Raw genomic sequence first — 23,780 nt, forward strand, 5'->3', positions numbered from 1 at the left:
AATTACTATATATGTGATTATTATTATATATTAAGTATAATATAGAAGCAATTGTAAGAGCAAATACAGAGAAATCCCTTGTACCCCTTATCTAGTTTCCTCCAATGGTAACCTCTTACAAAACTATAGTCCAGTATCACAGCTAGGATATCAATATTGTTACAATTTGTTATAGCAGAACAGTTATGTTATCATAAGGATCTCTCCTCTTGTTCTTTTATAGTCACACCTACCACCTTCCCACCTGTACCCTATTCCTGACACCATCAAATACTAATCTGTACTTCTTCTCTATGATTTTGTTATTTCATGAGTATTATATAAGTGGAATCATATAGTATGCAACTTTGGATTGACTTTTGTTTAAGGACTTAACGAGTTAGCGCAATTCCCTGAAGATGCCTCAAAGTTTTTACAATACACGCCTGTTTAATGGCTGCATATTATTCCATTGTGTGAAAATACTGTGTGCATTGTGAAGTTGAGAATCAAGGTTTTAGAAAGTAGACAGTTCTTTTTTTTTTTTTTTTTTTTTTTTTGGTGGTGCTGGGGATTGAACCCAGGGCCTTGTGCTTGCAAGGCAAGCACTTTACCAACTGAGCTATATCCCCAGTCCGACAGCTCTTATTTAAAATAATAACTCTGAACTGCATGCAGTGGTGCATGCCTGTATTCCCAGTGGCTTGGGAACTTTGGCAGGAGGATCTCGAGTTCAAAGCCAGCCTCAGCAAAAGTGAGGTGCTGAGCAACTCAGTGAGGCCCAGTCTCTAAATAAAATACGAAATAGGGCTGGGGATGTGACCCAGTGATCAAGTGCCCCTGAGTTCAATCCCGGTACCAAATAAAAAAGAGAGAGAGAAAATAAAATAATAACTCTGCCCAATATTGCTTTTAGCTTTTACTGTTTTCAAAGTATTTTGTCTTCAGGCATCTCATCTAATCCTTTAAATGATATTGCGAGCAAAGGAATAAATTATTCATGCTACAAATCAAGCAGTCAGGGGCCAGGAAATGCTAAGTAACTTGACAGAGCTTACCTAGTGGCAAGGTCAGCATTCCTTTTCTTTTCCTGTTAAGGTGCATAATGAGGTTTGCTCTGTGCCTAGAATGGTGGGAAATACCCAACATGGACTCTATCATTTAATCCTTCCAACAAACCTATGTGAAAATACTAATAGTATCCTTAGTTGGATCAGGAAAACTGAGGCTCAGAAAGTTTCAGTGGTGTAATTGACTTGTGCATGATGCCTGTGGGATTTGATCCAGGGTCTCTCTGACTGCAGAGCTCATGTTCCTAATCACTACCTTATGTTGCTAAAGTGAATATTTTCTACTATTCTATTATTGTTTGAAGGGTTAAAAGCATGAAATCAACTTATTTACACTTCCATACATCTCAATGCACACAGATGGGCACTGCTGTGGTTTCTATACTAGTGTGTCCTATGGGCTCATTGATTAGCATTGTCTGCTGTCTTTTACCTTCTGCATTGGTCCCTTTCTGTGCCAGCCTTGCATGACTTGCCAGCTTCCCAATGAAGCACTGTTTAGCATATGCTTTGTGTAGGCTCGCCCAGTTACTGCAGGAAAAGCATTATGATACATGTAGCAACTTCATGCTCCTAGCAGGGATGGTACTGGCAGTTCTCTTCTGGGGTGCACAAGGGGCAGGATTCTCCACAGGGCTCCCATGGTACACTTGACAAGGGGGAGTGACAATTCCCCAGTGTTCTGGCTTTGTCCCAGGCTGTTTTATTTATGTGTACCTTAGTTGATATATAACTTTCTAAGTCCTCTTGCTATAGCCTGCTGCTGGGAAGGCTGCCCCAGCTTAAAGCTGTATCCAAAATGTGCGGCTAAAATTGGCAGGGGTTTCTACTTAGCCCACCACCACAGCAGTCTTGGGCAGTGTGCCCTGTTGATGATCTCCAGTATCTCCAATTCCTAGAATTCCAGCCTGCCAACCTTCGAAGGTCTCTTATCCTTCCTGGCTCCTCCTCTTTGTGGGTGCTCATATAGCAGCACCAGAATTATTCGTTGTATTTTGTTTCTACATGCACTGCTGTTCTGTGTCTCTTTGAATCTAAGCCATTTTCTTTTTAGTCATTTGGCTGATTTTAATGGTTCTTTCCTGAAGAGCAATCCACCATTACTTTCAACATCTAACCACAGAATTCTGTTAACTCAATTTTCAGTAAAACCAATGTAGTCAGCCCTCCATAACTGTGAGTTCTTTAGCCACACAGATCCAATCATCTTCAATCTGTGAGTTCTGTAGCCACAGATCCAATCATCTTCAGCTTTAAGATATTTGAAAAAAAATTTATGTTTTTAATATTTTCTTGTCATTAGCCCCTAAACAATTTAACGTAACAACTATTTAGATAATGTATATATTATATCAGATATTTTAAGTGATCTAGAAAATATTTAGTGTACCCATCAGGGGGTATGCATAGGTGATATGCAAATGCGACACCATTTTATATAGGAAAGTTGAGCATCCGTGGATTTTGGCATCTGTAGTAGGTCCTGGAGACAATCCCCCAGGGATAATGAGGGATGACTATATATTCTTGGAGATCATTTTGCACTTACTGTTGTACTTCCAAATTTGATGAAAGTTACCTGTCTCATTGACTTTTAGAGAACATACCCAGTCCCATCATATGAATCAACTTGCCCCACCAGCTCTTAATAAATAAGATTTCTTTTTGAAAATCCAGGGGAGAGGAGAGCCAGGAACCCCCTTAGTTCTCTCACACATCTCACTTGTGGCTTCGCTTTTCCCTATGCTCTTTCCCTTAGTTCTTTTATTTTCTTTCAAATTTTATTATAGAGATTTTCAAACATATTTATTATTCATATATACTTTAGTCATTTTAATTTATTTTATTTTAGTTGCAGTACTGGGGATTGAACTCAGGGGTGCTGTACCACTGATACATCTTCAACCCTTTTTTCATTTTTTATCTTGAGACAAGGTCTCGCTGATACATTGAGGCCAACTTCAAACTTGTGAACCTCTTCTTGCCTTAGCCTCCCAAGTCACTGGGATTACAGGCATGTGCCCTCATACCTGTCTTTTCTTTAGCCATTTATATATTTTATTTTCTAGATGTTAATTCATGTTGTCAGTTGTATATTGGAGTATTTTTATTGTTGATTCATACAAGTTTTACATGTATAAACAGTAAAAATCTTCTATGAATTTTGTACTAAATGTTTTCTCCACATTGCCTTTAAGGAATGTTCTACTGATGAATTTGATGAACATTATTAGTTTAGCATTTTTTTTTGGTGAAAGTGATTGATTTACAAAACCCCTTCAGACTATGTTAATTTCTTCCAGTGCTTTTTACTTGAAAATATTTTGCCCATTTTAAGATTAGATAGATGGGGCTGGGGATATAGCTCAGTTGGTAGAGTGCTTGCCTCACAAGCACTAAGGCCCTGAGTTCAATCCCCAGCACCACAAAAAAAAAAAAAAAAAAAAAAAAAAAAAAAGATTAGATAGATGATCCAATTTTTAAATGTTTTTAAAAATACTCAATTTGTAAATCCACCTAAAATTCATTCTGTGAATAGCATGAGGTAGGAAGATAGCTTATATTTCCCCATAGTCATTTATTTGAGCACCACAGAATAACCGTTTGCCTATGATTATCACTATTATGCTTGTACTGTGGATTTTTACATATAGAGACTTGTACCATTCTATTGATCTCTCTGTTGGGATTTCAACCAGCTTTATACTCTTGTTTTTGCAACAACTGGTAGACCAGATTCTCTTTACCATCTCATAAACCTACCACTTTACCTATAGTTTTTTCTTAAGTAGTCTCAACCATTTATTTCTTCTTAATCAGCGTAAATGTTTTTCTCCCCAAAATTCTACTAGGATTTTGGTTGGAGTTACTGTAAACCTAATATCATTGGCATAGTTACAACACTGAGTCTTTACATTCAGGAAAAGACTTGATTTAATTTTTACCTTTATTTTATTCATTTATTTATATATGATGCTGAGGATCAAACCCAGTGCCTCACACATACTAGGCAAGTGCTCTACCACTGAGCCCCAGCTCTTAATTTATTTTTTAATGTACTTTCCTTTTATGTTTTTTAGTTTTGTGTGTGTGTGTGAGAGAGAGAGAGAGAGACAGAGAGAGAGAGACAGAGAGAGAGAGAGAGAGAGAGTATGTGCGTGTGTGTTTGTTTGTGTTTCCCACATATTTCTCACCAACATCGTTCCTGGCCAGTTCGTAGTTTGCGAATGGTATTACTTATTTATTAAATTTCCAAATAGTTATTATTGGTGCATAAGAAAAGGTTTCGAAGTCGTATGTATTTGTTTTGTATTTGGCTACTATGCTTATTTCTAATAGTTTTTCAGCTTTTTCCCTTGAATTGTTTTGAAAAGTAATCATCAAATCCTATATGGGAACTTTGTCTCCTTTTAAGGGACAATTTTTTTTTCTTTTTGCCTCAAGTCCCATTGAATTTGGCCAGATCTTCTGGGATAATGTTAAATAATAGTGGTAGTGGCAGGGATCCTTTTCTTGCTTCTGCCTTTAATGGAAGTATTGCCAGTGCTTCACATTATTTGACTCAGATGGTTGCTTTAGATTAGATGTTATAATGTTAAGTAATTATCTTAAATTATCAAGTCCTTGAAAAGATCCCCCTTTTTTTTTTTTCTTTTTGGTAATGCTGGGGATCAAATCCACAACCTTGCACATGCTAGGCAAATGTTCAACCTTCACTTGCAGTCCATGAATGGTTAATAGATGTAGCTAATGCTTTCTGGGACTCCATGGAGTGGTTCATTTTTGATTTCTTCTTTGAACTCCTCATTTGGTATATTATAGTAGTACATTTACTAATATCAGCTGTGGAAGGATCTCTAAGATAAACTTTCCTTTTCCTCTGTATGCTCGTGAGAGACTCAGATTTATCTTTCATGACATGAATTTTTCTTTTGCCTTTTGCCATCTCTAGTGTGAATTTACTTTTGCTCTTACAACACTAATTTCTTTGTAATTCTTTCTCACTTTCCTCAGGTCTCTTTTCACCCTTGTCATTCCTTCTCAGTGTGTTTTATTCTAGTGGCTTTTATACCTGTTCCAGAGTCCAGATTTTCTTGCTTACTATTAAGGATACAAATAGTTTTCTAAACTATTTCTTCTGCTTCATATACTAAATTCAGGTATTTATACTTCCTCCAAGTCTATACAATGATATGCCTCTCCCTTGTGCTGTCGGAGGTTTTCATAAGAATCATGCTGGGTTTTTTTTATATCTATGAGTCTTCAAAGGAGAATTTGTGTCTAGACCACCTTTGAGTATTCTCATGTTCTCTGTGGTGTTGGTTAAAACCACTCTGCCCATCCATACTTGGCATACAGACTGATGCATATGTCTTCTAGCCAATTCTAGCCCAGTGTCTAGTGGCTATTTGTGTAGTGGGTTCTGTTAGGCCAATATGGAATTATCTATTCCTCCTACTAAGCTCTCTGATATTCTGAACAGATAACATGCATGACTACCTGATTTTACTCATGCAGACTCCCCTTCCAGGACGCAGCATGCCAGCCCCAATTCTACCATATTCTACCCACATCAAGATTTGGGGTAACTGTAGTCTCTAAATGGATATGGGCAATTTGGGGATTGCTGATTTCCTCCAGAAGTAGTAAGCAGGAATGATGTCTATCTGGTTTACAGATTATTAGATGAACTCTCGGTTTATAAACCATGAGGATGATGGTGATGGAAGGATTTCATATCTTTCTATTTTCATCCCAATTTCTGGAAGCTGCTTCATGAATTGATCACAGATTGTTTTTTCTTACTTCAGTATCAGCCTCGTTCTTAATGGAGATTTCTCCCAGATTCTGGCAGTAGTATAACTATCAGTCTAAGTTTTCAGTGATTTGGGGAATTTTATCTTTTTCTGGGTCTTCATAAGTATCTCACTTGTGAAGTTGGGAGAGACTGTGTTAAGTGATTGTTAGCCAATTGCTATTTTAAACTAGAAACACTGCATATTTTTGTGTAGAGAAGAGGTAGGCATCTTTTTTTTTCCTGTAGAGGTCCAGATAGTAAATATTTCAGACCTCAAAGGCTATATGAGCTCTATGCTTGAACTATTTAACTCTGGTTATAGCAAGAAAGCAACATGGCAATATGAAAATGAATTTGGCTGTGTTCCAAAAGAAGTTTTATTTACCTGAGGTGAAAATGGTAGTGATTCCCAGTAATCCCAGTGACTAAGAAAGCTGAGGCAGGAGGATTGCAAGTTCAAGGCCATCCTGGGCAATTGAGACCCTGTCTCAAAAACCAAAATAAAAGAGCAAAAAGAACAAACTTTATTTACTAAACAGAAGGACCAGTTGCAAAAGTTGTAGATGGCTAGTGGTAATATTTGCACAATAATGTGAATGTACTTAGTGCCACAGAACTATACAATTAAAAATAGTTAAGATAGGAAATTTTATTTATATATACATAATTTTATCACAGAAAAAAAAAAACAAATCAGGAGGACTATATTTTGCTGCCCTGAGTTTAGAGGAATTAGATCTAGCACACACGGAGAGGCAGAGGCTGGTGCTGGGGAATTACTTGGTACAACAGGACAGTGGCCTTGCAAACAAGATAGAACGCAAGGATATTTTTTTTTTTTTTTTTGCGGTGCTGGGGATTGAACCCAGGCCTTGTGCATGCAAGGCAGGCACTCTACCAACTGAGCTGCACCCCCAGCCTGAGAGAGAATCCTTGAGTATTTAAAAGGAATACATTAACAGGACTTGGGGGATTCTGGAATGCTGCAGTGCACCCTAGTGATGTCATAATTTGTTCTTTAGGGTTGGAGATACAGAATTCATATTCATACATTTTGATATAAGAATCAGAGCAAGGATTTTCTCCTCCCAGAGTCTTGGGAAACCCCTGCCACCATCATAAGTGTTCATATCAGAGGCATCTTTTGAGTAGTTTTTTTTTTTCTTTTACTTCTTCTTGCCGTTTTTTTTTTTTTTTTTTTTTTTTTGGTACAGGGAATTGAACCCAGGGGCACTTTACCACTGAACTATATCCCCAGCCTGTTTTTTAAAATTTTGAGACAGTGTCTCACTAAGTTGTGGAGTCTGACCTCAAACTTGTGATCCTCCTGCCTCAGCTTCAGAGTCACTGGGAGCATGCCACTGTGCCCGGCCTATCATAGGCATCTTAAAAGTTAGCCAGTCCTTCCTTTGTGCTCATAGTACAAATGGTGACTAGTGATGCTCCCTGCAGATGATACTGATTCCTCCAAAGACTAGAAAATCCTTGCTTTTAAGTTGTTAACCACAGTAGACTCACTAGATAAAAGAGCAGTCCCCAGCTTGAATCAACTGTCTCTGCAGACTCCAGAAGATTCTCACTAGTTGACTGAAGACCTGGTCCTTCCATCTGGAAACAGTGCTGCCCTCCTAACCCTAAAATCACTTGTTTTTTCTCTCAGTGGCATGCAATGGATACTCTACTTCTGAGCTTTACTTAGCCTCCGCAGCCTTGAACTTGACCAAGACCTGGAAAGGGCCTAAATTCTAAACATGGTCTCTTGTCTGCCCAGGACTTGGGGCTGGGAGATCAAGTCCTTGTTTTATGTTGTCCTTGGAGGAGAGTTAGCATATCAGGCCTATTGTCCTCCCTATTGTGAAGCTGGAGGAATGCTAAGGTCTTGGGGCTGAAGAAGCAATCGGTCCTGTGAACCACAGCCCTGGGTCTGGGAACAGCTTTGTAGAGCTTGGCAGTTTCCCAGTCTCCCTGTTGGGTCTGTTATCCATGCTGAAGGAGGGTGTTGTCATCACATTGTGGAAAGCATTCACTCCCTTTTCCCAGTCTCCACGGATCCCACCACCACAGAGGGCTCTAATTCTCTGCTTGCTCTCTGGTGTCCTGGTTGCTGTTTTTAGATGAGAGTTTCACAAGGGACCCAGAGCTTCTTAGAGAAGCTAGCATTCGGTACTCTCTGTCTGAGCTGCGATATCTTAAAGGAATAGATGAAAGAAAAGGGAATGACAGCTAAGGTTTTCCTGGCTTTGGGTTGTGATCAGACAGTTTAGTTGCCTTGTGAACATCCACCACTTAATGTGCCAGGTTATCCAAATGTGTGCAGCAAGGGTAGGGGACTCATGGAGTGAGTCACTGAGTGGTGCATTTTGAATGGCAGTGAACTCTTCCCCCACCCTGCTCTGGGTAAGAAAAGTGCATCACAGAGAGCTGGCACGCATCCTTTGCCTCTGGAAGCATTCTGTTCCTGCCCAACACTAAAACCTTGAAATCTGCTCATCTTCATGTGCACATGGAGAGGAGTAGATTTGTGATGCAAGTGGGATTATTTGGTCATGAGTATCTGCTGACTCAGTCTGCAGAGGCTTTTGAAGGAGAGGAGATGAAATTTCATCTGTGCTGCAGGGAGCAGGAGATGCATTGCTGGATGGAGAGAGCACTGTAGGCTGGGTGTGAGTCAAGGTAGGTAAGGGAAGCTTGGGGCTGGGTGAGGGGAATTACAGCAGCCTGACATGTGATCATTGCAGTGCAAGATTGATACCCTGTTGACCTTTGGGCCACATGATATTAGGATAGTTCAGTAGCCCAATGACTTTCTTTTCTAGATTCCATTTCTTATACTCACATACTTTTAAGCAGCATGGCTTTCTCAGGGAGCCTCCGATCTCTAGAACTGCCCTGAAATTATAAAATGGACTCAGGTTGAACCTGTTGTGTCTTATTGCCTGGGAATAGCTTTACATCTCAACATCCCTTTTCACAGAACTCATCGGATCTGGAATCTGAGAGGTCTCAACTTGGTTTGGGGTCATTTGATATTAAAAAGGTGTTTGCCTCAGAAGTGTATGCTTTTAGGCTTACCTTTGGTCTGGTTGCTGAAAAACGTGTTTGAGAAACTGCCTCTTGACCTGAGCAGCCTAATTCACATCCAGTTCGTGGCAAGAGAGAGAAAGTTCTACATATGAATGCTGTAGATTTAACAGGGAAAGAGATCAGTGACCTAGAAAGCCAACAAGTTCCTTTTTTCTGTGGAATGCTGCTCAGTTGCTGTCTTTCCATGTGTCGGGGTCCTGCCTTGTATTCATATACAGTCTTAATGCTTAGAAGAGGGAGGAAGCTTTCAGGTTGTTCACAGGTCTCTCTTCCTCATCTACACTGAATACAAGCTGCCTTTCTCCTCACATATACATATTCATTTTTGTCTTCTACAAGTTTTCTGAAAGTTCTCTGAAGGTTTCCAGAGGACAGACTGATTTTATTTTTTTCTTCCTTATGGACAGCTATGCTTAAAATTTGTGTTCAGATGTGCATCACCTCCAGGCAAAAGGATGGCAAGAGATCCAGATAATTTTTCCTATCTGGGGAAACATGGAAAGCAGTACTCAGCAGAGGAAGGGGGACTGATCATTTGGGGCCTCTTTTTACTTTGTCAGTCGACCCAGTCCTTGTGGAGGCCAAGTGAGGAATCTCATGTATTGGACAAAAGGAATTCCAAAGAAGAGCAATACAACATAATAGATTAGATTTGGGCAAGGTACAGAGGAGTTGTACAGTAATGAAGAAGTAGAAATGTTTCAATTTTATTATAAAAGTAATCCATGCTCATAGGAAGGGAAGAAGTCAAACATTACACAATACAATAAAGAAGACAATTAAGTATAACTGATAATTCCTGTTAATATGTTGGTATAATTTCTTCCCAGTCTTCTGGATGTATGTACCCAATTTTTATATATAAAATAATGATTATTCTATATGCTACTTTGTTATATTTAAACAGTTAATAAATCACAGTTGTTTCACCATCTTATTATATGTTGCTCTAAACATTAATGACTTGAGAGTATTCCATTATTTGGATGAATGCAATGTAATGTATTTATTTTATTTTTTATTTATTTTTATGTTTTTTAGTTGTAGATGGACAAAACCTTTATTTTGTTTATTTAGTTTTATGTGGTGCTAGGGATTGAACCCAGTGCCTCACACACGTGCTAGGCAAGTGCTGTACCACTGAGCCACAACCCCAGTCCTCTGTTTTTTATGTTCCGACGTATTCTGAAAAATTTCAAACAGAAAGAAGAGTGAACAGTGCTGTCCACTGAGTGACCATATGACCTCCATCTAGATTCAGTAGTTCTTATGCTTTCTGTTCTGTGAGTTCTAAAATGTAAGTTGCGCTTCCTGCCAAATGATAGGGTGTCAGACAGCTGACAAAAAGGGTGCACTTTCAGACCATGAGCCCATAGAAAAAGGAGGTCAATGTGGAAGGACCCTGGACTCTGTATGGTACAACAGGTCTCTTGTGTTTATAATACAAATTATAGAAATTAATCTCAATACATCTAGCCAATGTGGAAAGAAAAGATTCAGATGTCCATAGATATGACAGTGGATAAGTAACTTGTAGTACATTTGTACAATTGAATGTTGTTCAACAGTGAAAAACAGATAAAGTAGAGCTTCATTTATTGACATAGGTAATTAGAGGAAGCCATGGTAGGTGAAAAGTGTAATTTGTAAGAGACGTATATTCAATATATAATACCATATATTTAATGGGATGAAAATGAAACAACATGGCATAGTTTGTGGATAAAAATGAATATAATAAACATTGAAAAACATGCATAGAAAAGAAGGCCTACTTCAGAATTGATGTTCCTGCTGGTGGGGAGTGGGATAGATGAATGTTGTTTAGGAAGGGTATACATAGTGCTTCAGTGGAATCAACAATATTCAGACTGACTTAAGTAGGACAAAGGATACGTGAGTGCACATTGTATGCTTTTAAAAATACTTTTCTATTTGAAAATTTCAAGGTAAAAATATAGGGTGAGGAAGCATTGTTTAAAAGGTTTAGGATCTTGGATCACTTTGTGGGTGTGAAAACTGAGGCTGGGACAGCTGTGTTTTGCTTCTCATGTATATTTTGAATTTTATCATATAGTAATGTTGACTTTTTCAGTGTAATGTTGTGTGAGTTTTAACACATGTATAGATTTCTGTAACTGCCACCACAATCAGGGAATAGAACACTACTGTTGCTTCTAAGAATTCCTCATACTATCCCTTTAGAATGATACCCACATCCCTAAAACCTGGCAGCCACTCATCAGTTCTCCTTCACTATAGTTTTGTTGTTCAGAGAATATCATATCTATGGAAACCTACTATATGTAATCTTTTGAGAGTGACTTTGTTCATGCAGTATAATGCTGCATGAGATTTATCTTAAGTTCTTGCATGTATCACTTGTTCACTCCTTTTAATTTCTGAGTAGTTTTCCATGCGTGTGTTTACCACAGTTTGTTTATTTACTCATTGAAGGACATCTGAACTGGTTTCAAATTTTGGCTATTATAAATACAGTTGCTGGGCTAGGGTTGTAACTCAGTGGTAGAGGGCTTGCTTAGTATGTGTGAAGCACTCGTTTGATTCTCAGGATTGTATATAAATGAAATGAAAGTCCATCAACAACTAAAAATATTAAAACAATAAATAAATAGCATTGCTGTAAACACTTGTATACAGGTTTTTGCAGAAATATGAATTTTCTTCTCAGGAGGGTAAATAAATATCCAGGACCAGGGTTATTGGGTCATAGGATAAATACTTTTAATTTTATAAAATTTATAAGACACTTCCAAACTATTTTCCAAAGTGATATTTTTACATTTTACATTTCCACCAACGTGTGAAAGTTCAAATTTCTGCACATCCTTTCCAGCGATTGCTATTGTCAGTATTTGTATATTAGCAGTTCTATTGATACATGAGGAATGGTGCTGGGGATCAAACCCGGGGCCTTGTGCATACCTGGCTAGCACTCTACCACTGAGCTACACTCCCAGCCACATATATCTTTTGGTGAAGTTTCTAATCAAATTTTTAGCTCATTTAAAAAATTGAGTTGTTTTCTTATTGTTGAGTTTGAGGATTCTTTATATATTCCAGATAAAAGTTCTTTTTTGGATCTGTGATTTGCAAATAGTGTTCCCATTCTGTATCATTATACAGCTTGTCTTTTCATTGTCTTTAAAACTATTCTTCAGATAAAAACTTTCAGCTTTTAAGTTAAATTTATCATTTTTTCTTTATGTATTGTGTTTTTGGTGTCATATTAGTCAAAGAAATATTTGTCTAACTGAAGGTCACAGAGATATTTTTGTTTTCTTCTAAAATTTTTATGATTTTAAATTTCTATTTAGATTTATGATGACCATTATATAAGATGTGAGGCTTAGATTATGCATCTACATTATTTTACATAGGAATGTCCAGTTGTTCCAATAGCATTTTGCACTACAGTAGAAATCAAATTACCATATCACTGTGGGTCTGATATTGGACTCTTCTGTTTTATATTTAATGTGTCTATTCTTAACCAGTACTGCATTGTTCTGATTGCTGTAACTTTATGATAAGCCTTAAAATCGAGTAATATGATTTCTTCATCTATCTTCTTTTTCCTAAACATTTTCAGCTATTCCTGTTTCTTTGCCCTTCCATGTACATTTTAGAGTCAGTTTACCTGTACCTATAAAATATCCTATTGAAATTTTAGTCAGAATTGTTTTGACTCCATTGATCATTTTGGGGAGAATTGACATCTTTTCTATGTGGAACCAGCTAAGCTATACAAAACCAAGAAGTCCTATAGGTAATATTCATGGCAGCGGTTAATGGCTGTTTTATATTCTCGTTTTTAAAGGCCCAGTTCTCTTGTTTGTAGTTGTAAAGAAAAACAACACCTTATTTATTTATTTATTTATTTATTTATTTTTATGTGATACTGAGGATGGAACCCAGTGCTTCACATGTGCTAGGCAAGCACTCTACCACTGAGCCACAACCCTGGCCCTTGTTTTATATTCTTTATATGATGGGCGGTCAGGTATGTCCAAAGGGGGGAAAGAAGAAGAAAACAAAGTTTATTATACTTACAGGGGCCTATCATGCTAAGCAGGGACACATGGGAAAAACACCAGGATAAAGCAGCCAGGAGGCAGAAGGCAGGAGCAAGGGGAAGGTTTAGGCCATCTTTGATCAGTTACTCACCTGTTAGGCTGTGCTCTGGGGTCTGTAGAGCATGGTGTAGCTGTATAATCAAGGCAGTTTCATCACAGAGCACAGAAAGGGTTCCATTACCTTCACATGTGATCCCATGGGTAACAGAACTGCTTCCTGCCTGGCCTATAGTATGGTACACACACATACACATCACAAAACAAATGTAATGTTCATGCCACATATCTAAAGCTGAGTATGGTAGTAAAAGCACAGACTTGAAACTTGGGGAGACGTGAGTGCGACTTTTGACCCAGTCATTTATTATGTGTGTGATCTTGGGCAAGGCACTTAATCACTTGGAGTGACTTGGCCACTCAGCTATGAAATGAAGCTATGTAATGAATAAGATGATGATGATAATGATAATAAAAACTGAGTGGGGAATGAATGTGATGATGTGTCTGAATACTTAGCCCAGGGATTTGCATGTAGAAATGGTCAGTACATCTTTGATATTTTTGTAATTAACAGTGTGTAAGACTTCTTTATATATTAAAGATAATTTACCCTTTCACATATATTTTGTATCACTGAATTTTGAGAACTCAGAAAAAGGCTTATCTTTAGGAGCTTATTCATTTTGAATCTTGATGTTCATTTTATCTACTTTATCTTTGGCTTTCCCTGGGTTCCTGGAATCAATTCCACTGTCCTCAAGATGTAACTTAGTATTGCACTAATGTCTAATTGGCCTTGTGCAAATGCCAACATTCTTTTGAGGTCAGTGGCAAAGCCTGGCATAAGAATCCAGCTTTATCTTAACTATCAGTGTGATTTTTCCTCTCTCAGGAAGAGTCTTTATGCTGTTGCTCTCATAGATGAGGTCCCAGGGCAGGGCTAAACTAAACTCTGCTTCACCTAGGCCTGGAATTCAGAGCACAGGGTGCTCTCTTGAATGACCCTCCTGAAATAGCATGGTAAGCTGGCCAGCCTGAGGTGGCAGGAGTGATAATTGTGTTAGTGTGCTGCCTCCTCTGGAAGCCTGTATTGGGCAAGCCAAGTGCTATTAACCTATAGGACTTTATTGACCTGGCATGGCCAAAGAGTCTTCTCCCTTTAAATTCATCCCTTGAAAGCATATTAAGCCCAGGTCAGGTAATACAGGAGGAGGAACCAAAAAGAAGGACAAAATAGTATCCCTGACTTTCTAACTGAGGTCATATTTGGGAGGGAAGAAGGAAGTAAGCCTCTGATGTAAGACAGTGGGAGGAATATGAGATATTTGGCATCTGGAATCAGAAAAATCTGGGTGTAAGTCCTGATTTCCATCTGATACAAGACATTGACTAGGTCACCTCAGGTCCTGATTCTGGCTTCTTCATCATCAGAATGGGAAAAGTCACTATACCTGACTCATAAGATTGCTGTAAAAATTAAGAGAGGGAGAGTTCATGTAAAGAAGCTAATTAGATAACTTGCCTAGAATATATATTTTTATGTGTTTTTTAAATACATGACAGTAGGATTCATTTTGATATGATTTTATAAGCATTGAATATATCTTATTCTAGTTAGGACCCTGTTCTTACAGATGTTCATGATGGTGGAATTCACTATGGTGTATTCATATACATATATAGGAAAATTATTTCAGATTCATTCTACTGTCTTTCCTTTTCCTATACCCCTCTCCCTCCCTTCCCTTCATTCTCCTTTGTCTAGTCTACTGAACATCTATTCTTCTCTTCTTCCCTCTTATTGTGAGTTAGCTTCCACACGTCAGCAAAAACATTTGACCTTTGACTTTTTTGGGACTGACTTATTTCCTTTAGCATGATAGTCTCCAGATCTGTCCACTTAACTTGCCAATGTCCTAAAGTCATTCTTTATGGCTGAGCAATAGTCCATTGTGAATATATACCACAACATTCTATCCATTCATCTCTTGAAGATTGCCTGGAATATATTAAGTGTTCATCATCACTATCATGGAAACTTTGGTAACAAAAAACAGAGTGGGGGAAATAAAAAGTAGTCTTGGGGCCTATTTCTAGAAGAGATCCCTATTCTCTGGGATCTTCTGATAATGTCTCTTACGTTTATAAACACTTCTATGATCTCCAAAGAAAGAACCAAAGTTTTAGGGAACTTCAGCATGTGGCCTGCCTTTCTCATCACGGCAAAGTATACATCCTGGTAGGATTGCTGTGTGACACAGACACACATGCACACACCCCTAGCTAGTATCGTTAAGAGGCATGATGACTCAGTGAATGATGAAATAAACTGCTTAAATCCTCTTAGAGCCCTTACAAGCAGGGTTTTTTCCTGGGTAAATTGTTCTTGACTTATGAAGAGTTTCTACTTTGGTGTTGGGAGTGGGAAACATTATTAACTACCCAATATTGGAGACTGGTTGTTTTCATTTTGTTCATCTTCTTTTTTCTTTTCTTTTGCTTTTAAGCCACAGAGCCCAATATGTAAAACAGAGCAAAGAAAACCTGGAGGGCTGCCACGCTTGCCCTCTGCACCTCCTGCATCAGCTCTGAAGCCATTTCTAAGCATGGGGATAAATAATTTGGAAAGCATTACAGTTGGCTCCTGGGTTTTTTTGTCCGGGTCCCTGGGAAAAAGACTTGGTCATGACTGTGTAAACAAGTGACCATAGTCTAATAAATAGGCCTCTACGATTACAACAGAAAACTTAGCTACTACAGTTCCTCTTTCCTAATGCCTCAGCAGTTGAAGCCTCTGGTCAGGGCCGACAGGATGTTTAGGGAGCACAGAGCTCATTATGCAATGAAGTGTTGTAACCAGAGTGTGTTCAGGAAGTGTTTGGGGGATTCGGAAGCACTGGTAGTGTTCTTCAGAACATTTCAATTAGTACAAAATATGCTGCTTTTAATTTTTCTGTGTGTGTGCAAAGTCTATGGCTGTTTTACACAGATAGCTTCTTGTATATATGACCCCCTCTCACATGGCCTGGCTTAACCTGATGCATTTTCTTCTTCTACCTCTGCATCAGGGTCTGAGTGTGACCTGGACTTGTTCTTCTTTCCCCTCCAGGTTACAGATGCACATGTTGAATGGGGCTCTTCTGGCGTTGCTGTTTCCTGTGGTAAATACCCGGCTGGTGAGTAGCCTCTTCTAGAAATGTTCTAGCAATATCCAAAATAGTATTTGTTCTCTCCTTGCCTGTCCTCATTCTTAGCTAATATGGATATGTGGTTTACAACACACACATTAATGTTGAGGGGTTTTAAAAATTTTTTAAATTGTAGATGGACACAATACCTTTATTTTATTTATTTATTTTTATGTGGTACTGAGGATCAAAGCCAGTTCCTCTCACATGATAGGCAAGTGCTCTACCACTGACCTACAACCCCACCCCTGATATTGTGTTTTGATGCAATGTGGTGGAGCTTGATGGGGTGAGGCTCGGGCTGCCTAAGGGTTTACATCAGAACTAGGACAGACAGGGCTGGGGATGTGGCTCGGTGGTTGAGTGCTTGCTTGGCTTGCTTGAGGCCCTGGATTTCATCTCCAGCACACCAAAAAAGTGAACTAATAAAAATAAACTAGGACAGGCCAAAAAGCCTACTGAAACTCTTGGGAACATTTAGCAGAAAGATAGGAGACTTAGCTCCAACCATTAGACAGGTATTTTAGAATTATGCTAGAGAGCCTCAAAGCCTATCTACCTTTTTCTAAGGAACCCCAGGGGCAAGAGTTCCATTCTTTTTCTATCCATTCAAATCCACAGAAATGTGTGGGTCACACAAACCCTCTGTGACTAGCTGCAAGAATCCCACTTTGACAGGGGGCCAGGTGATAAACCACCTTTGAGAGAAGCAGGTGCTACATGTCTGGGTAGGGGGTAACTGGGCACTGCCCTTAGATTCCCATATGTGGGGCTATGGAGGGATTAGCAGGCTACTTTAGAAAGGTCAGGGAAATAAATCACTTGTAAAATCATTAGTACTGCTTTCACGACTGAAGTTTACCTCAGGCATAAAAATCAGACTATAATTCTTGAAATCATAATCTTTCCTTTTGGATAGCACTTTATAAGGCTTTCTCACATGACAGCTGTATGACATAGACATACATTGGTTTCTTGTTTTACAGAGGAAGAAACTGATACTGAGGGAGTGACAAAGTCTAAGTGGCAGAATGAGAAGCAGCGCCTGAGCTTTTTGATCCTAAAACCACAGTTATGCGTTGCTACTTCTGAAGAATGTAGATACTCACATATACCCCTGTGATACTTGTACTTTTATAAAAAAATTTTTGTAGTTGTAGATGGACAGAATACCTTTATTTTATTTGTTTATTTTTATGTGTTGCTGAGGATAGAACCCAGTGCTTTGCACATGCGAGGCAAGCGCTCTACCAGTGAGCCACAACCCCAGCCTTGATACTTGCATTTTTCCAGCTACATATTATATATCAGCAGAAATAAAAATGGGAAGCATTCATCTTAAAGCAGTGATTGTGAACCCTCACTATGCTCTGGGATCATTTAATTAGCTTGGTTTCATCATTCCACAGTGTAAACATATATCAAAGCATCATCACGTTTTTACCCCTTAATTACAGTACACCACCCTGTCTACCCATAAGTGGAGACAACTTTTTTGTCAATTAAATATAAAATAATAAACAAACTGATGGAAAAACAAACAACCCTGATGCCCTACCCTACCTTTGGATAGTCTAAGTTCATGGTCTTTGACAAAGCTTGGGTATTGTATCTTCAGAAGTACCCTAGTTCATTCTAACTCAGAGCCTAAGTTGAAGGCCACTGATTTTTTTTTTTTTTTGCAGTGACTCTGAAACTTAATGCCCATGGCACTTACTTCAGGAGGCTTCTTCAAAAGTGAAACTGGAGGGCTAGGGATATGGCTCAGTGGTAGACTTCTTCCCTGGTATACATGAGGCCCTGGCTCCATCCCCAGTACTGCCAATAAAAACACTCCTGCTTTGGTCTCAGAGCTAGAGTGGATTATATCAAAGAATGATACAAATAATCTAAATGGACAGCATAAATCTATACTTTAAAAAATATGGCTACTTTGACTTGCCACAGCATCATTCATTCCTTACTGACTCAGGGACGTGGAACAGTGTTGGAGAGAAGTTACTCTGCCTGTGGAGGTGACCTACAATATTGTCTCATCTCTCTGCCCACCTTGTGTCCGTTTTCTCAGGAGATTGAGAGAGAGGTCCAGCAAATAGAGGTGCTTTCTCCATTTCTAGCAGCTTCATCAGATTCCAGGAAAGGGAAGCTAGCCTCTCCCTAGACTAAAAGAGCCAGTGATTCTGCATGTGAATGCTTCCAGTCTACAGTTCTGGTTAAATAGTCTCTGCCATCAGGTGGACATCCATAGGAATGGATATGGTGCTCTAGACAGACCACTTTCAATTCTATCCCTAGTAGACCTTTCCCCGAGTGAAAGCCAAACGGTGTTCTTCTGGAAGAGCCATTGAGCATAAGCAAGAAGTTATGCTTCCAGTTGTGTAAGCATAAGAACACAAAGGGCCCAGTTACATACCCAACATCATTTAGGAAGCTGATAGTAAGGTTTCATTCAGTCGGCATTGTTATATGAATGGCATGTATCATACTGGGTCTGCTGTTGTTTTCTTAATAATAGCAGCAGCATTGTCAGCTGCCACTTCTTGAGTGCTTATGTTGTGCCAGGTACTGTTGTATTTTACATGGATTAATTTGTTTAATCCTTAAAATAAATTTATGAGGCACGGTACTGTTATTATCCACAAGATCAAGATGCCAGCAGGATTGTCTTCCACTGAGGCCTCTCTGGCTTGCAGATGGCAGCCCTCTGACTTTTTTACATGGTCATCTCTCTGCATGCATACCCATAGTGATTCTTTGTGTGGCCAGATTGACTCTAACAAGAACATCCATCAGGTTGGATTAGAACCCATTCTGATAGCCTTCTTTTAACTTAATCCCCTCTCTGAAAGCCCTGTCTCAATACATTCACATTCTAAGGTGCTGGGGGTTAGGATTTCAATGTAGGAATTTGGAGGGCCGGGTATGCAATTTAGCCCATAGCACCTGTACTACCCTACATAGAGAGCATTGTTTCTCCCCTGTCACCCCATGCTTTCCTTCTCTCACTCCCTCTTCACTCTCCCTCTCCCTTTTTTCTCTTCTCTCACGGCAGATGTGCTGTTACATCTGTTACATTAACAGCTAATACTTTCCTAATAAATGTCAAGCTATTGACAATCAGCGTATTGAGCAGGTTCAAGTAACTTTCCCTGATACCAAAACTTCTTTAATGGGCTGTCTCTAAACTAAGGATTCCAGTCACTCTGGTAAATCTTTGTGGTCTTTTTCTAAAATGACAGCAAGCAAAACTTGAGATGTCTCCATTCGCATATGTCATTGCAGTTAGTTTTGGTCTGGTTTAAATTGTTGGGACCCTTCTTGGACAACTCTGGCCTTTAGGGCTGTTGGGTTTGCAACCCTTTACTTGAGCTCAGATTGACTCATACAAGACAGCAAGATTGGCAAGTCTTTCTTAAACCTGATGATTCAATTAGGCAAGAAGCCAGCTTTTGACTTCTCTCTTGCCTTTCCTTCTTGGCCTTTTATCTTTTTAATCCTTTTCCCCTCATTAGTAAAGATGAGAAAGCAGGAAAAATAAAATGACATACATATATTCACATATATGAAGAGAGTAAGAGGGAGTTGGAGGTTATGGCTATAGTCAGCTCAGAATTTGGGATCATCAGTGAATTTCCACATGCCTATTCCACCCCATGACCCATTAGCACCAGAATTTGGAGACCAGCTATAATATGCCTGGTTTCAGTTACTCCTAGTCAACCATTTTTAAAGCTGATGACATAGAAGGATGACATTCCAGTGGTCCCCCATTACTAGTAAGTACTTGTCATAGCCAGGATCATGGTGGGGGGGTACTTTCTGGCTTCTGATGAAGTACATTAAAGGTGTTTTCCAGCAAAATATGTCCTTTGGTTTTTTAGAAGGAAGGAAGACAAACACATCATGAAAATATTGATTAGTAGATTTGCAGGGAGCTCAAAGCTTGTCTAATTTAATCTTATCTTCCAGAGGGGTGATTTAGGAGGATGAATAACTTGCTGAAGGAGACAGGGTGGATGCACCTGGAACATGAGTCCTCTGACTCAGACTTCAGAGTTCTTTCCCTATTCTGTGACTGAGATTCAGAGTGAGTTTGCATGCTGGTGAGGCAAGATGCTTAAGTTTCTCTGAGCACCCAATGAGAACTAAAGAGCCTCTTCTTTTCCAAATGTACAAGTACAGTTTTTGTGTGTGTGTTTGTGTGTGAAGTCCTGAATCAAATCCAAGGCTTCACATGCTAGGCAAGTTTTCTACCACTGAGCTATACCCCTGGCCCACAAACACACAATTTTGCATAGTTTCAGGAGGGTCAAAGACTACCTCCACCCCTCCTTATCCCCCCTCCCTGCTGCAAGTCCATCCATGGATCCAAATTTAAGATCCCAGCCTGTCAGTAGTTCACAGCTTAGGGAGTAGAAGTGCTGTCTACTTTGTGAGTTCCTTTTTATAGCCATGGGCCATTTGTCCTAATGATGATGCTGGGTTTCATATCTGTGCCTGTAACTTTGCAAACTTTGCATCATCTAGTCCAGGCTAAACTAACTTCTAGAAAAATAGAAAGCTAAGAGATGGGAGCAGAGTAGAATGCCCACATTAGATTTTCAGTTATAGGTCTCACCTTGCAGAGCTGGTAATCTGGCCCAGGAATGAGGCACTAGGCCCATGATACATTCGCGGCCCTTTGCCTTTTGTCCCCTTTGCCTTTTGCCCCCTTTGCTCTCTGACCCCCATGAAAGTTTCTTCTGAATTCAGTGTGTTCTGAGCAAGAGAGACTGGACACAGAAAAGAAACTTAAGACAGTGTATCAGCCCCCTTCCCAGCCGAAGACAATAGCCTGGTCTGCATTTGTTTTTATAGTTATTTTTCTTGTAGGATTTTAAGAGGAACAGTGATAATGATTCTTTTTATTAGGCTCCTTTCTTCTTCAAGGCCCAAATCTAGAAGTATATTATTATCTCATTATCAAAATTGCCCATTATTGTGTATCCATGTTGATCCATGTTTATCTATTATGTTTGTTCTTTTTTATTCCTTTACTACCCCTCCTCTTTTGCCCAGTTCTTTTTTTTTCGGTTTGATGGTTCTTTTGAACGTTCCTAACTCTCAGACCCAGTGGAGGAGGTTAGTAATGCTCATGAAAATCATCTCTGTTTCTTGGGATGCAATTCTGTCAGCACACCTTGTCCCCATGTATGCTGCTGGGAAAACTTTCCTGTCACTAATGCAAATAGGGTTGAGAATCTCACTCTTTGCTAATTGGCACATTGAAATGTGCTAATTGACCTAGAAGAGTTATTTCTGTGACCGACAAATTGAGCTATTTAAAAAAGTTATAGTTTAAAGTTTGGACATGAACTGGGGACAGAATGTCCCTGATGGTACTTAAAACATAAAAAGCTTGTTTTCAAAAGAGGCCTTAATTTTTGAAGAATTGATTAAGGCAAAATGGTTTCCTAACCTTCTGCAAAGGGTGGTGTGTATCTGATCAGATGAGTGCAATGTGTCCAAGTATGTGGAAGTCTTAAGAAGAGTTTGGGGCTCCTGGCCCAAACTGCATTCTAAGGACTACCTTCAAATACGTCTAATTACTACTAGTATTTTAAGATTAAGCTATGAGGGTGGTAGAGGTTCTTCATCCTCCGGGAATCTAATCTGGAACACACCTGTCAATTTACAGGTTCATTTTGAGTACTTTTCTGTGTCAAAGACTGTGCTGTGTACTACAGGACTTTCAGTAACACCCAAGGGACATTTCTGGCCTTCAAGGAACTTGCAGGTTAGAGAAGGTATAAATGCCTGAGAAGTTATGGCAATACAGGTTGATCATGCCTGACCCAAAAATCCCAAAGTCAAAATGGTCCAAAACCTGAACCTTTCTTTTATTGTTCAATTAAAAAGAATTTTGGACTGGGGATATAGCACAGTTGGTAGAGTGCTTGCCTCACAAGCACAAGGCCCTGGGTTCAATTCCCAACACTGCAAAAAAATTTATACATATATGTAGGGTAATAAAGTCTATCTCATTCTACCATCCTTCCCATCCCCTCTGCCCTATCCCTACCCTCACACTCCTCTGCATAATCCAAAGTTCCTTCATCCTTCCCTACCCATCCTCCCACTATGGATAAGCATCCACTTATCAGAGAAAACATTCAGCCTTTGGTGTTTTGGAATTGGCTTGTTTCACTTAGCTTGATATTCTCCAGTTCCATCCATTTACCTTCAAATGCCATAATTTCATTCTTCTTTAAGGCTGAGTAATATTCCATGTACACAATGGAAAATTATCCATTGTGTATCCAATATTTTCTTTATCCATTCATCTGTTGAAAGGCATCTAGTTTGGTTCCATAATTTAGCTATTGTGAATTGAGCTGCTATAAACATCGATGTGGCTGCATCACTGTAGTATGCGATTTTAAGTCCTTTGGGTGTAAACCAAGGAGTGGGATAGCTGGGTCAAATAGTGGTTCCATTCCAAGTTTTCTTAGGAATCTCCATACTGCTTTCCAAAGCAGTTGCACCAATCTGCAGTCCCACCAACAAAGTATGAGCATACCTTTTTCCCCATATCCTTGCCAATACTTGTTGTTGCTTGTATTCTTAGTTGCCATTCTGGCTGGAGTGAGATGAAATCTTAGAGTAGTTTTGATTTGGATTTCTCTAATTGCAATAGATGATGAACATTTTTTCATTTGTTTGTTGATCGATAGTATTTCTTCTGTGAAGTATCTGTTCAGTTCCTTAGCCCATTTATTGATTGGGTTAATTGTATTTTTGGTATTTAAGTTTTTTGAGTTCTTTACAAATTCTGGAGATCAGTCAGTGCTGTATCTGAGGTGCATGTGGTAAAGATTTTTTCTCATTCTGTAGCCTCTCTCTTCATATTATTGATTGCTTCCTTTGCTGAGAAGAAGCTTTTTAGTTTGAATTCATCCCATTTATTGATTCTTGATTTTACTTCTTGCGCTTTAGGAGTCTTGTTAAGGAAGTCAGATCCTAAGCCAACATGGTGAAGATTTGGGTGTACTTTTTCTTCTGTTAGGTCCAGATTCTCTGATCTAGTGACTGTGTGTTTGATTCACTTCAAGTTGATTTTTGTGCAGGATGAGAGATAGTGGTTTAATTTCATTTTGTTACATATGGATTTCTAGTTTTCCCAGTACCATTTGTTGAATAGGCTATCTTTTCTCCCATGTATATTTTTGGCCCCTTTGTCTAGTATGAGATAACTGTATTTATGTGGGTTTGTTTCTGTGTCTTCTATTCTGTACCATTGGTCTACTTGTCTTATTTGTTACTGTTGCTCTGCAGTATAGTTTAAGGTCTGATAGTGTTATGCCTCCTGCTTTACTCTTCTTGCTAAGGATTGCTTTGGCTATTCTGGGTCTCTTATTTTTTCAAATGAATTTCATGATTGCTTTTTCTAGTTCTAGGAAGAATGGTATTTTGATAGGAATTGCATTCCATCTGTATAACACTTTTGGTAGTATGACCATTTTGACAATATTAATTCTGCCTATCTAGGAATGTGGGAAATCTTTCCATCTTCTAAGGTCTTCTT

At 39.0% G+C, this 23,780-nt stretch overlaps 1 protein-coding gene across 8 annotated transcripts in view; it reads left to right on the plus strand.

Annotated features, from left to right (window-relative positions):
* Tmem164 (transmembrane protein 164) overlaps positions 1–23,780 on the plus strand; it is a 163,293-nt gene that overhangs the window by 70,766 nt on the left and 68,747 nt on the right. For 7 of the 8 annotated variants that reach the window (XM_047536140.1, XM_047536144.1, XM_047536146.1 and 4 more), the window contains one exon: positions 16,138–16,204. The exons of the other annotated variant lie outside the window; for it this stretch is intronic. In XM_047536140.1, coding sequence (XP_047392096.1) covers positions 16,138–16,204 — 67 coding nt within the window. The remainder of the gene's footprint in view (positions 1–16,137; positions 16,205–23,780) is intronic. 8 annotated transcript variants of the gene reach the window in all.

This window comes from Sciurus carolinensis, chromosome X (assembly GCF_902686445.1).
Source record: "Sciurus carolinensis chromosome X, mSciCar1.2, whole genome shotgun sequence".
Taxonomy (NCBI): Eukaryota; Metazoa; Chordata; class Mammalia; order Rodentia; family Sciuridae; genus Sciurus; species Sciurus carolinensis.